The 17442-nt window shown below is 32.7% G+C and overlaps 2 protein-coding genes across 2 annotated transcripts; both read left to right on the forward strand.

The window, feature by feature from the left end:
• Positions 1 to 2580: 2580 nt before the first annotated feature.
• On the forward strand, positions 2581 to 3519 carry LOC138397034 (olfactory receptor 6C3-like). Its single transcript, XM_069490886.1, has one exon. The coding sequence runs from the start codon at positions 2581 to 2583 to the stop codon at positions 3517 to 3519; it is 939 nt and encodes a 312-aa protein (XP_069346987.1).
• A 7963-nt stretch (positions 3520 to 11482) lies between these two features.
• LOC138396966 (olfactory receptor 6C1) lies at positions 11483 to 12427 on the forward strand. The gene has a single exon (XM_069490789.1). It carries the CDS (start codon positions 11483 to 11485, stop codon positions 12425 to 12427), a length of 945 nt encoding a protein of 314 aa, XP_069346890.1.
• The last annotated feature ends 5015 nt before the right edge of the window (positions 12428 to 17442 follow it).

Below are 17442 nucleotides of genomic sequence, written 5' to 3' on the forward strand. Positions count from 1 at the left end.
GGTATGTATAAGTCCCCCCGATATTCTATGCAATTGTTACAAGAGCATGATTTCTGTTTGGATAGTTTGACAAGGAATGATATCGATTATGTGTTGTTAACTAAGGGAAAAAAAAATATTTGCAGAATATTTTGTGTAGTAAAATTGCATTGCTGTACAAAAAAAAAACTTCTCTTTCAGTGTGTCAATGTGACTGTGTTTGTGGGTGAATATGTAGAAACAATATGTGGTAGAATACATTATAAATATTTAATACTGGTATATTTGAAGATTTGAGAGAAAATGGAGATGGGTTGGAAACATAGGGCCATTCCATATGTCACTATATATATTGTGACACTTGATTCTCATAACCTTAAGCATATATTAATTTTAAAATTAAAGAATGAAAAGCTGAATTTTCAAGTACTTTTCTGATTTTTGAAGCCATTAAAATGTTTTCTTTACTTATTCATTCTGGCCTGTGCTGGTGGAGATGTACAAATAAAAAAAACACTGGTACTACCCTTAAAGAAAGGGCCACTGTGGAGTAGTTCAGCCCTGGATTTAACCAACCCCAAAGGAATTGATAATAAATTATCTCCTGAGTGTAGACTGAGTGCCATGTGCATATTAAGAAAATTAAGTACAGCCAAAGGAAATCCAGGTTGACTGTGTAAGCTCATTGGTACACTTTGCATTTATCTTGCTCTATTGTTTGGCTTTCCAGAAAGGTATGCTGTGACATCACTACATGTCTTGAACTGATCTCTCTTTGCATCCTTCCTTTCTTCACTTTAGTTTCTCAGGAATTTATATGGTGACCAGAGAAGGTAATTTGTGTTATCTCTGTGTAGTGTTCAATCTTTATCTTATCCAGAGAGCTTTGAAATGTTTTATATTCCTATTTCTTAAATAGGTATTCCCTAGAAATTAACTAAAAACAACTCTGAGGATTATAACAGTAGCTTCTTGGAGTTCAGGACAGAGCAATGTTTATGTTTATATGAAAATATAAAAGAGGAATTGATTTTTCACATTAGTGAAAATAGAGGCTGTTAAAAATCTTACATGCAATTCAACCAATATTCTCAATATGAGAGGCTTTCATGTAATAGAGGCAAGGGTAAACTAAATGACAAAAAAAGTCTCCTGAAGCCTGTTACAAATGCACTAAATTTCATATTTTAAGTAAATCAATGATTAAATCTATGAATATATTTCTGATTGGTATCATTAGACATATCAGAATGTATGTTCAATATTTGTCAATAAATTGACAAATGGATAAATTTTTGTCTTTCTCCCAGCCAAACTGCAGGGATCCCCAAATTATCACTAACATATTTATTATTATTAATTTTACATTTTAATTTATTTCAGCCATTGTTGAAACCATAGTAACAATCTCTGCCTTTTGTTCTTTCTGCCAGTTTTGCTGATATGTTAATGACAAAAACTGTGTATATTCCTAAAGGAAGAGAATGCTGATTGTCAGAAAAATAAAATAAAAAGGAGAAAAAATGTACAATAACTGCTCTGATCCTTATCACCTCCTGAGTGCCCAGTTCATGCTATTGAAAGAAAGTAATACATCAAATACTGAAAACTTATAATGCTGTTTGCTAAGGATAAAGAGAGAAGAAGACAGATAAAAGTCACATAGATTACATTTTAAAGAGTTGTGGTTTCTATAAAGTAAACCCTAAAGAAAATTTTTATTTATTCTAATTATTTAGTCTTTGAGAAAGGAGTCAATGTAGTATTTTGGTATCAAAAAACTCCCCATGACCTCCTTCTTGTCCTCAGGTATTTTTAAGAGAAAAATGACTAAATGAATTTAGTTAAAAATAAAGTCAATTTTTAATTTAAATAACAAACATAAAAATGATGAATGATTAGTATGTTGTAGAATTATATTATTGAACTTTACCTATATATTAATTAATTTCTCTGGCTTCTCCTTTTTCTATAAATTAAGAATTCTATTCTTGTTTACAGTCACAGAAACTCTACTACTATATTCTGTGATTTCAGACATATTTATTTCTGTCAGTCATATTTAAAAGAACATATATTAAGAATAAAAATAACCATAGTTACTAGTAATCTCAGGAATTGTGATTAGGTCATCAACTTCCACCAATAAAATATGTAAGTTTGCAAATGACATCGGAATTCAAACTAAAAATTAGATATTTCAGTCCTAAAAGCGCAGTTTTTCGTGTGCTGAAAAACAATGTCTGAATATCTAAACTACAGACATAATTCAAAAATATTGTTGCAGAGATCTATAATTCATAAATACAAGCACATATAGAAAATTTGATTATGTGTAGAGGCTTTATGTAAAATAACTGATGAGGAGACTTTTACCATAGATCTATGAATACGTGTTTCCTTTCAATAGAGGATGTGTTCAATTCTTCTTCTTTAATGGGAATGAGTAGATATTACAGAAATTCTTACAAGGATAAAGATTCATTGCTCTATTGCATTCGAACTGTTAATAGCAACATTTAAAATTTCAGTTCCTTCACATTTCACTTATTCTTTTTTCTTATTTTTCACCAATAGATTTTGTTGAAAGAAAAAAAAATTATGAGGAACCACACGATGATCACAGAATTTGTACTCCTGGGCATATCAGATCGCCCAGAGCTTCAGGTTGTAATTTTTATATTTTTATTTATAACTTATATATTAAGTGTTGCTGGAAACCTAACCATCATCATCCTTACCTTAACAGACTCTCATCTAAAGACCCCTATGTATTACTTCCTCCGGAATTTCTCCTTCTTAGAAATTACATTCACCAGTGTTTCCATCCCCAGATTTTTGGGGACGCTCATTACTAAAGTCAAGACCATTTCCTATAACAGCTGTTTAGCTCAATTGTTTTTCTTTATCTCCATGGGTGTGTCTGAATTTTTTCTTCTGACTGCCATGTCTTATGACCGCTATGTTGCCATCTGCAAGCCTCTTCTTTACAACACCATCATGAACAAGAAAATTTGCACGTTGCTCATCTTTAGTTCATGGCTGGGAGGATTTCTGACCGTTTTTCCACCACTCATGCTTATCCTCACGTTAGATTTTTGTGCTTCCAATGTCATCGATCACTTCTCTTGTGACTATTTCCCCATGTTACAACTCTCATGCTCAGACACGTGGCTTTTAGAGATGATTGGCTTTTACTTTGCTATTGTTACTCTACTGTTCACATTAGCGTTAGTGGTTCTGTCCTACATATGCATCATCTGCACCATTCTGAGAATTCCATCTGCCAGTCAAAGGAAAAAGGCTTTCTCCACTTGCTCCTCTCACATGATTGTCATCTCCATCTCTTATGGAAGCTGCATATTCATATATGTCAAGCCTTCAGCAAAAGAAAGAGCATCATTGACCAAAGGTGTAGCTGTTCTCAATACTTCAATAGCCCCCATGTTGAACCCTTTTATTTACACCCTGAGAAACCAGCAAGTAAAAGAAGCTTTCAAAGCCTTGGTTCACAAAATAGTGTTTCATAGAAACAAATGAAAATATATATTCACATGAATGAATGTCACTGTGAAGGTTTAAGAAAGGAAAAATGAAATTTTACCTCCTCCACTATGCTACACTTCCCTCTCACAGTTACCTGCAGTACTGAGCTCATTTGCTTCAGCTTTCTTTGTAACCTGAAAGTGACTAGTCTTCCTTTAAAACCATCTGTAGGTTCAATGTAATGATTGACTTATAATTTTGAATGGAAAACCATTGGTTCTAGAACATAAACCACTTTGCTGGTTATCCTGAATAATAAGAATGATTTACATCATAATTGTTTAAAAGAGTAAACAATTTCCATATACTTAATCTTAAAATTTCTCTTCTGTGTTGCCTATATAGCAGTTTCTTTTTAAAAGTTCTACAATATAAGAAATAAATATCTACAACAAACATATTCTTGCCATATCTGTCTGATTCTTCCCACTCATCTAATGGACTTGGGTATTTATTTTCCTACTTACAAGTCATTGAAGTTCATAATATTCTGTATTTCCTAGTTATGCCGAAGGCATGTGCTATGTCTAGTTTTATGTGTTCTCCTTATTTATCCCTATTCATTTTTAGAAATAAAAAAGATAAATATGTAGACAGTCATCAGTATTCTTTTGTAACCTGAAAATCTAAAAGGAATTTCCTAAATACTAGCCCTTCTATAGCGTGCACTTGTTCTGTGCCATATGCTGGAATACATATGGTTGTTACTGTATGTTATTTAATCTTTATAGCTATATGGCAACATAGATGTGGTTATCTCTTTTTTATAGATGTGTAAATTGATGCTGAGAAATATTGGTAACTTGCCTAAGGTCATTGAGCTATAGTAGCCAGTATTATAGCCTAAATTAAAAAAACAAAACAAAACACTAGTTCTTGCTCTATTTTTATACAATCGGAAAACTCTGTGAGGACCTTCAAATTTTGTATAGCTTTTACTAAAGACCTGCACAGTTTTACAGGCTTTTCTTCAGTGACATTACCTCATTTGGCATGATTATACTAGTATAGCCTAGTCAGGGAAGGTACTGACTCCTAATATTATATTAGGCATATAAATTATAACACTAATCAATCAGAACAAGAAATCTTCAACTGCCATTGCTGGTGAAAAAGAGAATGAGTAGGAAATATATATATACACACACACATATGTATATAACATATAATAATATATGTAGTTATCAGTTTTATGGTAGTAAAATTTATTAGAAGGCAGATTAAAAATAAAGGAAAAAATCGCTGTATTTAGTACAATGTAGTAGATAGCCAGTTTTTAAAATATCATATTATTAGTGATCTGCATTAAGAATTAAGATATTTGGTTATTATTTCTACCTGAAAAAATGATGTCAATGGAAAAAACCTTCACACTTAGTTTTATTGTATGTTGTTACTTTCTTTTCTGTCTCAGTGGACACTGTCTCCCAAGCTGCCTTTTTCAATTTAGATACTAATGTGTATTACATTTTATATTCCTTAGTGTTTTGTGTACATTCTTATTCTGGCAATTTTGATTCACTGAATTAGTCCCCTTGAGCCAGAGGCAGACAGAACAGATAAAACATTAAGTAGCTTGTGCTACTTCAAATCTATGTAGAAACCATGCCAGACAGTCATAAAATACCTTATGATATTTTTGTCCTACTTTACATTTTTGCTCCTTTCCCACTTTCTAGTCAGAGGAATATAGAAACTGTGGATAGAATGAGAAAATTAAGACAAAAACATTGACAACAGGAAGCAAACTTGTTCAACAGGAAACAGAAATAATGTTTTCAGAAGTGTTGGTTTCCCTGGATTACAACAATGACATTTGCTAAACTTTTTAAATTTCCAGTCATTCTGAGTATTATTGAAACTATATGAAAGTCAGAGGTAAGTTAGACACATAGAAGGTAATGGAAGTCTTGCAAATCTTCGCATTGTTTCATTACTCACAGCTCAGCTTTTAATCAAATTAAATAGGATATACTGGGGTTATACTTTGAAACTTAACATATTAAAAATATATTAAAAAGATTAGTGATTTACTATATCGATTTATTCATTCCCTATTAAGAGCAGGAAATTACTATCTCTGTGTCTCTGTGGAGTTTCTTTATTTTTTTTATTATTTCAGCTTATTATGGGGGTACAAAAGTTTAGGTTAATATATTGCCCTTGTCCCCCCATTCCCCAAGTAAGAGCTTCAAGCATGTCCATTCCCCAGACAGTGCACATCGCACTTATTATGTATGATTGAATATAGGCCATGTCGAAGAGAAGAGCCTTTGATTTTTAGTCTGAGATTGTATTTTACATTTCCTAGCTATGTATATTAAGTTGCATAATCTCTCTGAATCTCAGTTTTTCATTTCAGTGTAAGGATGAAAGTTTCATAAGTATGTTATAAAGGCTAAATGAAATGAAATATGAAAATCACTTGTCATTAGAATAGATAGTGTTTTAATAAATCACAACTACTATGAATATCCTTCCCAGAGTTGGGAATTAATTCCCACTGAAAAAAAATAAAATAAATAATACAGCTATTCTTAGAGCCTATTAAGTGCCACATGGTTTATTAAAAACATATTTACTTTACATCAATTCCCAAAAACACTCTTAAAATTTAGATTTCATTTTAAACACAGAAAGTTGAAGCTTAAAGAGATTATGCAACACATCTAAACTCATAAATCCATTACATGGACCATTTTTATTTTTTATTCATGTCTTTCTAATGGCAAATTCTGTATCCTTTTTATGATAATAAATTGACCGTATAGTGTCATAAATAAGAAATAGTATTCTGATAGCATAATTTTATTATTTCTTTTCTATTTCTTCCTTGTTTAAATTGTAAATGGATAATTAATGAACTGAAAACATGATATTATGAGTAGATATTCACCATGAGTGTTACTATTTATGAAATATTTATTTATTTATTTTTATTTATTTATTTTTTTAATACAAATTGAAAAAGTGTTTATAGAAGTCAATCTTCATTCACAATAAAAACTTACAAACCAAACTTAAACTTGAAGGAAATATTTTGACCCAGTAAATGATATCTACCAAAACTTATAACAATCATGATATATGGGAAAACATTAGAGACATTCATTTGCAATTAATAACAAAACAAGGATGCCCACTTTTGCTACTTCTTTCCAACTCAGTGAAGGAGGTTCTAGCCAAAGCATAATCAAAAGTTTAATAATTGAAAATAAAAAAATAAAATCATCATTCTCATATTTTATGATTTTCACATTTAAATAAACCAAGAGAATTTATAAACAAGTATTTAGAAATAAAAAGAGAGTTCAGAAACATTGTACAATTTAAAAAACAATACAAAATAGTCTCTTTTTTTAATCAAAAAGACCCAGTTATAAAATTTATTTGTAAAAAATTACATTAACAATAAAAATAAAACTATATGAAATAAACCTAACAAAATAATATAAGATAGATATGGAAAAATTTTTAAGTCTTATTGGAAGACATAAAGAAAGAACTAAAACATTGGTGAATTAGACAGTGTTATGAAATATTTATTAAGTGTGATTTGGTGATTTCTCTATTCCCTTAATTTGTTTCTATACATCCGGGTAAGAATGCTGAGAATTGAAACTTCCCATTATTATTGAAATTAAGAAATATTAATTATTCATATTTCTCCAGGGAAAGAGTCATCAAAAATCATTACAAAAATGGTCAAAACAATTTTAAAACAAACAAACAAAAATTATTCCAACAATTCAATGGTTCTCCTGGGGAGTCTTTGTTTACTGAGGCCAGCAGAAGGTCTCAAAGGAATCCTTGTGTCACGCCCCAAGGTCTACTAGATTGAGCAGAGCCAGAAGTGTATTTTAGTGTGATTATGAAGCTGAGCTACATAGTGCTCATAACACTCAACTAAATAATTTTTATTTTCTCTGATGTATTAACTTAAACTCTCAATGTCTTCAAATTCATAAAAAATTTTAAAAAGGCTAATGTGATGAACAAAACACACTTTTTAAAAATATGATCTGTGAAATTTTTCTAATGACCTCTAATAAGGTTTAACTGAAGAAGAAAGAATTGAGTAAACATAGAAAGAATTGAAAAAAAAACTAGACCTTCAAAGCAACTGCATTACTAATGGACATTTCAACACACTGAAACATAAAAAGAAATCATTAAATACAAAGCACAGGTGCGTGTGTGCACACGTACACACACACAGACACACATACACACACACACCCTAGAAATAAACTGTAACCAGTTAAAGTCTCTATCTCAGGCTCTCAAAGCACTGTACCTAGATTCTCCATACTTAACAAACCCTTTAATATAATGTCCCTTTCACACGTAGGCATCAAGAAATTGTCAATATTTTATGTAGTTTATTTAGAAGGTCATTGTTAATATTTATTGATGATAGAGATTTGGGAAGGACAGCATATGGAAATGTTTTAGAATGAAAGCCCTGAAGATGTTTCATGGCCATCTTAATTAACAAATATTAAATATCACTGTTAATTTTCATTTTGAATGCCTCAAAGAATATGTCCCAAGAATCCTTAGAAAGCAAGTAAGAAGTAATTTGGATGAAATAAGTGGAAGGAAATGAAAGCTTAATAACCTAAGCAATGTTGTTCTGGGAGAAAATATGGATCTGTATTCAAAAATCAAAATGTGAGATGATGAATTAAATGCTTGGAAATATTCTTGGTTCTTGATATCAATATATCCTTGGCATCCTTTGAGGCTCTAGAAAGCATGTACACTGTGTTAAATATTGAAGTTTAATTCTCTCATAGGACTATATATGCTGATAAATTTTACCAAGTTTATTTTTACATTGATATATAGATACAATCCAATGGATTTTCATAAACATTTTTATATAAAAGTATACTATTTATCACCCCCAATTCTTGATATTGGATGACCTACTGCTAAAGTTTCTTGGATTTTGAATATAGGCTATAGAAGTGTTCATTTTGGGGATACTCTCACGAACCCCTCCAATACCTAGTTATACCTTTCCTCACAGCTCTTTCCACATTCCATCAGAGCTGCAATCAGGAGCAAAAAGAGTGAGTCACTCAGAAAAGTGTTAAAACTAACAGGAAATTTGAGAGAAAAACAGATATGCAAAAACAGTGAAATAAGGTTAGTTATACAGAGCACTGGTACATTGTTCACTATAGAACAGAAATAATATAATATGGCCAGGTGCGGTGGCACACGCTTGTAGTCCCAACTACTTGGGATGCTGAGGCAAGAGAATTGCTTGACCCCAGGAGTTTGAGGTTGCTGTGAGCTAGGCTAACGCCAGGACACTCTAGCCCCAGGCGCCAGAGTGAGACTCTGTCTCAAAAAAACAAAGAAAGAAAGAAAGAAAGAATATAATACATATTTTTAAAAACCTGAATCTCCAATATCAGTAAGTTATTGCAGAAATTTCATATTGAGATTGAAACCAAATCTTATCTATATGATGAAAATGTATCTTGTGACTTCAAGGTGTTACAAAAACTTGTGCTTTTAATGAAAAATAAACCCTGATGTAGTAAGAGTGATGTTAATGGAGAAGGGGTGAAGTGAATTGAAAGGATGAACTGTAAAGAAATTTAAGGGAAGTAATTTAGAAATAATATTTTATGAAGTTTTTTCTACTTTTATTTATAAATAAAATGTGGTTTCCTTTACATATGCTTTGTGTTTTTTTAATTTCAGAATATTACAGGGGTACAAAAGTTTGGTTAATTGATTTGCTTTTGTGCAGTTTGAGTCAACATTGTATGTGTGCCCATCACCAAGATGGCGTGCACTGTACCCATTAGGTATGAATTTACCTGTCCCTTTCTCTGCCCTCCCACCTGCTTGGTTTCCATTGAGTTTTACTACTATACGTGCACGTGCATGTTGATCAATTAGTTCCAATTTAATAGTGAGTACATGTGATGTTTGTTTTTCTATTGTTGTGATACTTCACTTAGAGAATGGTATCCAGTTCCATCCATGTTGTCACAAAAGGCATTAGCCTTTGTTTTAAATTTACTCTATACAAGGAATTTGAGCCACTTGTGTAAACACATTTCGTAAAACATGTAATGCAGGATAAAATATCTTGTAAAACAAAGGTAAAAACCTAAGTAATATCTAGTCTAGAATATTAGCAGGAAATATACAACTTTAACTGATGGCAACATGACAAACTCAACATAAATTGACTAACAATTAATCAATTAAATGAGTGTTCCTTTTAAACCTACTATAATAGTACTAAGCACGGGATTATATTGAAGTAGCTTACAAGATATGATCCTGTTCTAACCCTCAAAAATGCACAGAGTAATGGAGGAGTTCACAGGAGATTTCAGTACAGTACAAGGGGGACGAGTTGGGAAGAACGAGTATAAGGTTCTTATGGAATTCATACAATGGGTCCCAAACACAGTCCTCTGAAAATAAGAAAGTAGGTGATTTAGAATGTTATTACAGTGTCCTATCACAGTACTAGGGTGTGTGTGTGTGTGTGTGTGTGTGTGTGTGTGTTTGGGGGTGCTGATGAGGTGGAAGCAGTAGATACATCATAGTGGGAGAGGTCAGCACTATGAACACAAGGAAGAAAGACAAAGGTAAGATTCACTCACCTAGAATGCCCGACAGGTACTGTACAACCCAGTGACTTCTTCCCTATTTTTGTGTTGTTATTGTTGTTCTTATGTGATTCTCCTGGTGCAAAATATATTTATTACTATTTATCTAAGACATAGCCTTTTATGTAGGACACCATTCTAATCTAAAGATTTTCAGATTAGGCGTTAGGGAACATTTTCTCCATAGAACAAATCTTCATATGGCCTTCATTAAATATCAAGGATTTTTCTAAATGCTTCACAAATAGTAACATTTTTAATGCTCACAGCAACCTTATAATATAGACTTGTATACAGAGGAAGAAAGCATGCATTTATAGATGAGGATACTGAGGCACAGATATGTTAAATAATTTTCATGCCTAGTAAGTGGACTGGATTCAAAAGTAGATATGCTCACTCTTTCCTATAGAAATATCTATGCCAATATCACTTAAACTTTATTTGGAAAAATAAAACTTACCATTTAAAAGTACAAATAAATAAATTAAACTATTAAACAAGCTTTCTTGGTGAGCATTTATCTATCTCTTTAATTGGGGGCATTTTTCTCAAACACTACTAATAATATTTATTGTTTTAACCAGATAGCAAAATAGATTGTATAAGAATAAAGGTCATAAAAATGATACATAGGTAGGCTGAAAGATCACCAAATATTGCAAGTAATTCACATGCAATAAACTTCAGTTTTAAGTCCTTCTAGCTTACATTGTTCTCTACTTTCTCTCTTCTATCCCTAACATCTGAGGTTGCTCATAGCAATGGCTTCAGTATTGCTGCCTTCGAATGAAGTAGTAGTAGCAGTTGAAAAAGTCAAGTGTAGCACAAATTGATATAGCTAAGGATGAAATAGTCACTGTAAAAAAAATCAAGTATCTTTCCCATTTTTGAGAATTAGGTTTTTATATAAAGGGGAAATTTATACAGTGGTTGGTACAATGACACAAATGTGGTTCTCATTAGGAAAGGACCTTGTAGACAAGTCTCTGAAAAGTAACAGGGAGGATTTGGAGTCAGAAAATTCTGATGAGAAATCACCGCCCTACCACTTCAAGGTGTGTGATACTGAACTTTTTTTTAACCTGACTTAACCAAAGAATTTTTTGCCTGTAAAAGAGAGGAAATTAAAGGATCACTGTAATTATCCCTGAAGAGCTGTTAACTTTCCCTTAAGATGAATGTGACACACTATTTCAGCCAAATTCTAGCCCCATACTTGGATATTTGTTAATCCACAACTCTTCAAGTTTGTTCTTTTTGCTTTCTCCTATAGGTCTGGCAGGTGAAAACAAATAAGCAACTGAAGAATGAGAAACCACACAGAAATAGCAGAGTTTATTCTCCTGGGATTGTCAGATGACCCAAAGCTGCAGGCTGTGATCTTTGTCTTTCTGCTCATCACCTACTTGCTCAGCATCACTGGGAATCTGACCATCATCACTCTCACCCTGCTGGATTCTCACCTCCAGACCCCCATGTATTTCTTCCTCAGGAATTTCTCCTTATTAGAAGTTTCCTTCACTACTGTCAGTATACCCAAGTTTCTGGGTACCATTATTTCAGGAGATAAAACCATTTCCTTTAATAATTGCATAGCTCAGTTATTTTTTCTCATTCTCTTGGGCGTCACTGAATTTTACCTTCTGGCTGCCATGTCTTACGACCGCTATGTTGCCATCTGTAAGCCCCTGCATTACAGGGTCATCATGAATCGAAGCGTCTGCACACTGCTCGTCTTTGCTTCTTGGCTGGTTTCATTCTTAATCATATTCCCAGCACTCATGTTGCTCTTAAAGCTTGATTACTGTGGCTCTAATATTATTGACCATTTTACCTGTGATTATTTTCCCCTGCTGCAGCTTTCCTGTTCAGATACAAAATTCTTGGAGATAATGGGGTTTTCCTGTGCTGTGTTTACTCTAATGTTCACTTTGGCATTAATATTTCTGTCCTACACGCACATCGTGAGAACGATTTTGAGAATTCCTTCCACCAGTCAGAGGACAAAGGCCTTTTCTACATGTTCTTCCCACATGATTGTCATCTCCATCTCTTATGGCAGCTGCATTTTTATGTACATTAAATCCTCAGCAAAGGATAGAGTATCTTTGAGCAAGGCAGTGGCTGTGCTAAACACCTCAATAGCTCCCATGCTGAACCCCTTTATTTACAGCCTAAGGAATCAGCAAGTCAAGCAAGCCATCATCAACATGGCAGGGAAGACTGGATTTTTTCACAAGTACATAAAATGATGCACTGTGATGGATTAGGGGCACACTAAGGGCCAATTTAAAACATAAATATGAGTTTTAAACAGCTTCTTCTAATCAAACTGGCCTCTCTACCTCCTTGTTCATCTCTTTTTTCTCATATTTTGCATTCCTATTTGTTTATATATGTCACGTTCCATTTAAAACACTGTTCTTGTGTCATTCTGACTCCCCTCTTTTGAATACTTTTTTAAATCACAAACTCTTCAATAATGTTTTTAAAATTAAAATTATGTATTCATTTTATTCAGGAAATAAAGTGATACCCATACATGTTGGAATGGCTTATAAATATTGGTATTTCATGTGCCATACAAAGAAATTATGGTTTTATAATTTTCATCTATTTTTATGGAAATTTCTTTCTCTATGTTATAGATGTTCTAGGAAATATGTGAAAAGATGCCATCTAACAAAAAGGTAAATGCATTTATTTGAAAAACAAGAAATATGTTTGATTATTATTGAATTGAGTATGTTCCCGGAATTAACCTAATTAAATTAGTTAAATTAACTAATTAAATTAGTAAAGAAATATATGCCATTATCAGTATACACCTTTTCAGGTATAAATCTAAATAGATATTCATATTTCTGAATCCCATATCATCTCTCTATATAGAGTGGTGGATGATGGATTGACAGATTGATAGATACCTGCATACATACATATGTATATTTCATTAGACATAGCAAATACACTTCAAATATTTAATGAAAGTTCATTAGCTGTAATTGAGTAGGAAATAAGTTCCTTTCTGTCTATCATTAGCTAAAAAAATAATCCATAAATCTCTTTTTCAAAATTTGGACTACTTTGAAACAGAGCATGTATCCAAATAATTTTATACCTGACCAAAATCATTAAAGGTTAAATTTTGTAGGAAATAAAAGCTTCAAAACAAAGCAATTTTTTTCAGTATACATATATACACACAGAATAAAATACATAGATTTACTGAAGAAATATATAGATATACACTAAATATATATACTGAATAAAATTATTATTTTATCCCCAAATCTTGCCACATTCTACATAACACATTAATAAGTCTCTAGAGTACTTAGGCAAAATGTGTGTGTGTTCCCATGAATCCAAAGGATTGAATGCTCTGCTTTCAGTTCCTCCAACGAATCTTTTAGGAGTTTGACTTATATCTGGATGTCTAGATCTCTAGCAAGACTCAGAAGGTTTTCCTTCCTTATTCCCTCAAATAGGTTTTTCATGCTTTTTGCTATTCCTTCTTCTCCCTCAGGAATACCTATAATTCTTATGTTGGGGCATTTTACATAATCGCATATTTCTTGAATGTTTTATTCATTACTTTTGATTTATTTTTATTTTTATTTTTTGTTTGTTTTTCAGCTCATTATGGGGGTACAAAAGATCAGGCTATATACATTGCCCATGCCTTCCCATCCCCCCGAGTCTGAGCTTCAATTGTGTCCATTCCCTAGACAGTGCACATCACATTCATCATGTAGGTGTGCATCCATCCCCTCCCCCCACCCCATCCCCCCCAGTCAGAACTTCAAGCGTGTCCATTCCCCAGGCAGTGCGCATCGCACTCATCAAGTAGGTATACACCCATCCCTTCCACCCAGCCCCGACCTCTGTCCGATACCCAATTGGTGTTAATCCCAAATGTGCACTCAGGGAAACCAGTTTGCTGGTGAGTACATGTGGTGCTTCTTTTTCCATTCTTGGGATACTTCACTTAATAGAATGGGTTCCAGCTCTCTCCAGGAGAACCAAAGAGATGCCATATCGCCATTATTTCTAATAGCTGAGTAATAATCCATGGTATACATATACCACATTTTGCTAATCCATTCATAAATTGATGGGCATTTGGGTTGTTTCCACATCTTTGCGATTGTGAATTGTGCTGCTATAAACATTCGGGTGCAGGTGTCTTTTTTATAGAATGACTTTTCTTCTTCTGGGTAGATGCCCAATAATGGGATTGCTGGATCGAATGGTAGGTCTACTTGAATCTGTTTAAGGTATCTCCACATTGCTTTCCACAAGGGCTGCACTAGTTTACAGTCCCACCAGCAGTGTATGAGTGTACCTATCTCTCCACACCCACGACAACATGCATAGTTTTGGGATTTTTTGATAAAGGCCATTCTCACTGGAGTTAAATGATATCTCATTGTGGTTTTGATTTGCATTTCCCTGATGATTAGAGATATTGAACAATTTTTCATGTTTGTTAGCCATTTTTATATCTTCTTTTGAAAAATTTCTATTCATGTCCTTTGCCCACTTTTTGATAGGGTTGTTTGATTTTTTCTTACTGATTTTCCTGAGTTCTAAATAGATTCTTGTTATCAGTCCTTTATCTGATGTGTAGTATGCGAAAATTTTTTCCCATTCTGTAGGTTGTCTGTTTACTCTCGTGACTGTTTCTTTGGCTGTGCAGAAGCTTTTTAATTTGATCAGGTCCCATTTATTTATTTTTGTTGTTGCTGTGATTGCCTTAGGGGTCTCCTTCATAAATTCTTTCAATCTCTGAAATTCTTTATTCTGCTTGCTCTACTCTGTTGTTAAAGCTTTGAACTACATTTTTTAATTCCCTAGATGAGTCTTTCATTTCCAGAAGTTCCATTGCTTTTTTAAAAAATATTAATCTCTTTAGTAAATTTTTCATTCATGTCCTAAATTATCATTTTTTACTTCTTTGTGTTGGTTTTCAACTTACTATTTGATCTCTTTGAGCTTACTTGTGATACATATTTTGAATTTATTATCTAACATTTCAAAAATTCCTTTTTGGTTGCTGAAAAGAGCTCCAAATACTAAAAAAAAAAAAAAAAAAAGGTTGATACTCACCAGAGTAACAACACCCAAAAGCAAAAACTCACAATTCTTATAAAACAGTAACATAAGGGAGAATACAAAGCAACTAGGTGACAGTCAACATAATGACTGAAACAGTATCTACCATATTAATATTAAGATTCACTATAAACAGACTAAATGCCCCACTTAAAAGTATAGATGGTTGGAATGGATAATTCTGGCTTTGAAAACATGGAAGATTTCATAGATTACCTGATATTTAGATGAAACCTTAAGAGTGTGTGTGTGCGCGCATGAAAGAGAGAGAGAGAAGAGAGAATGACTAGCAATTACAATGGTGAACAATTTGATGTGGTCAGAGCAAAGGTTGCACATGGGCTAGGGTCTGCAAAAGATGTCATGTACCTAGCTAATTCTCTAAGAGTAATAAAAGGAGAAATAACTGCTTCCCCAGAACTGTCTAAAAGAATTTTTTGCATTAAGGGAAATGTCCTGTAATCTATGCTGTTCAATGCATTAGCCACTAGCCACATTTGACTATTGAGAACTTGCATTATAATTAGTGAAAATGAAGAACTGACTTTCAATCTTATTTAATTGTAATTAAGTCATGTTTAAATTTAAATATTCACATGTGTAACTTACACTGTATAATTTACAACTGAGCAAGGATGACATCTGCTTAGCAATTAAAATAGGATTACTATTACAATGATAAAACATAAGGGATTATGGAAACATGAGAATTTGAGAAAAATCAAAGAACACAGCTATAAAGAGAGCAAAATTAAAGTAGAATTAATGGATGAGTAGAACTGAACTGAGGAAGCACTTCCAGCAGCCAGAAGAACATATGTGAATGTCCTGAAGGAGAAGAGAAAGTGTCAGTTTATCAAAACAAATAAAAACTACAGGTGCCTTGAAATAGAGAAAGTGAGAGGTGAGAGTAGATGGTATAAAGTGACTGTGAAATAGTAAGAGGGAGTCAAATCTTATAGGATCTTGGCCCTGTTAAAATTATATACTTTATGTTGAGGTCTCAGAAAACTAAAAAGTGAGGAGTATCTCAAATCAAGGTTATATTTCAATAGATTCTGTTTCATTCCCAGCCAAAAGACTTCATGTAGATCTTATTAGTGAGAACTCTGGGCTAGAAATGGTATTAACACAGGATAACACAGCATTGGTGCTCTTAGTAACTCACTCTCCACTCCCAAATCGTCTCTAGCCTAACGGTGTTGAGGAAGTTGGCTATCCATCAAAAAGCAACAAAAAGAAACCTATATCTCACATAAGAATACATTCTGGATGGACTAAAGAAGTAAATGCAAAAAGCAAAAGCATATTTATGCAAATCTGAGATAGTGGGAAAGGATGTCCTAAGAAAAAGAGGCTACCAAGGACTCATGATAAGCTGTCCAATCTTTCAGTGTTAAGGCACCTCACAAAAAAGCTAAAAAATAAGGATAGGTTCTGAAAACATGTTGCAACAGGTAAGACACACCAAAGGTTTATATTCCTATCTCCTACAAATGAATAAAACAGTAAATCCAATGGAAAGTAAACAAAGCTTATTGATAGGTAATTTGTGGGCAAGAATATCAAATATTTAAAAAGTTCAATCTTTCTATTCATTGGTAAATATGAAATTTAAAAAATACGTAACATTTATAAACTAAGCATTTATTATACCTGAACTACTCTGCTAAGCACTTTTACACATTATCTCATTCCATGTTTACACTACTCTATCAGTTAGGACTATTTCTGAGAAGGGAAACTGATCCTCATAAGGATTAAATAAATTTTGCAAGCTTGAAAGAAATTAGATTTCTTTAACCTCAAACCCCAGACACTGTTATCTGGTTTTCATTATTAAATTAATTGTGACATAATTTTTATATCTCTGTTTCTAAAACTTTTAAGTAATTTATAATACCCAGTGTTGCTTAGGATGCAATGAAAAGGGTTCATTCTTTTTAAAAAATTTTTTTTAATTTAATTTAATTATTTTATTTATTATGAAGTGGGGACAGTTAATGGGTGCAAAAATATAGAAAGAATGAACAATATTTGAAACAACAACAAAGAGTTCATTCTTTAGGGAAGAAATATTGAAGTATCTATCAAAATGTAGTGCTCACATAAATGTTATACCAATACTTGTGCATGTGCAAACGAATAA

Source organism: Eulemur rufifrons, chromosome 16 (genome assembly GCF_041146395.1).
Source record: "Eulemur rufifrons isolate Redbay chromosome 16, OSU_ERuf_1, whole genome shotgun sequence".
Lineage (NCBI taxonomy): Eukaryota > Metazoa > Chordata > Mammalia > Primates > Lemuridae > Eulemur > Eulemur rufifrons.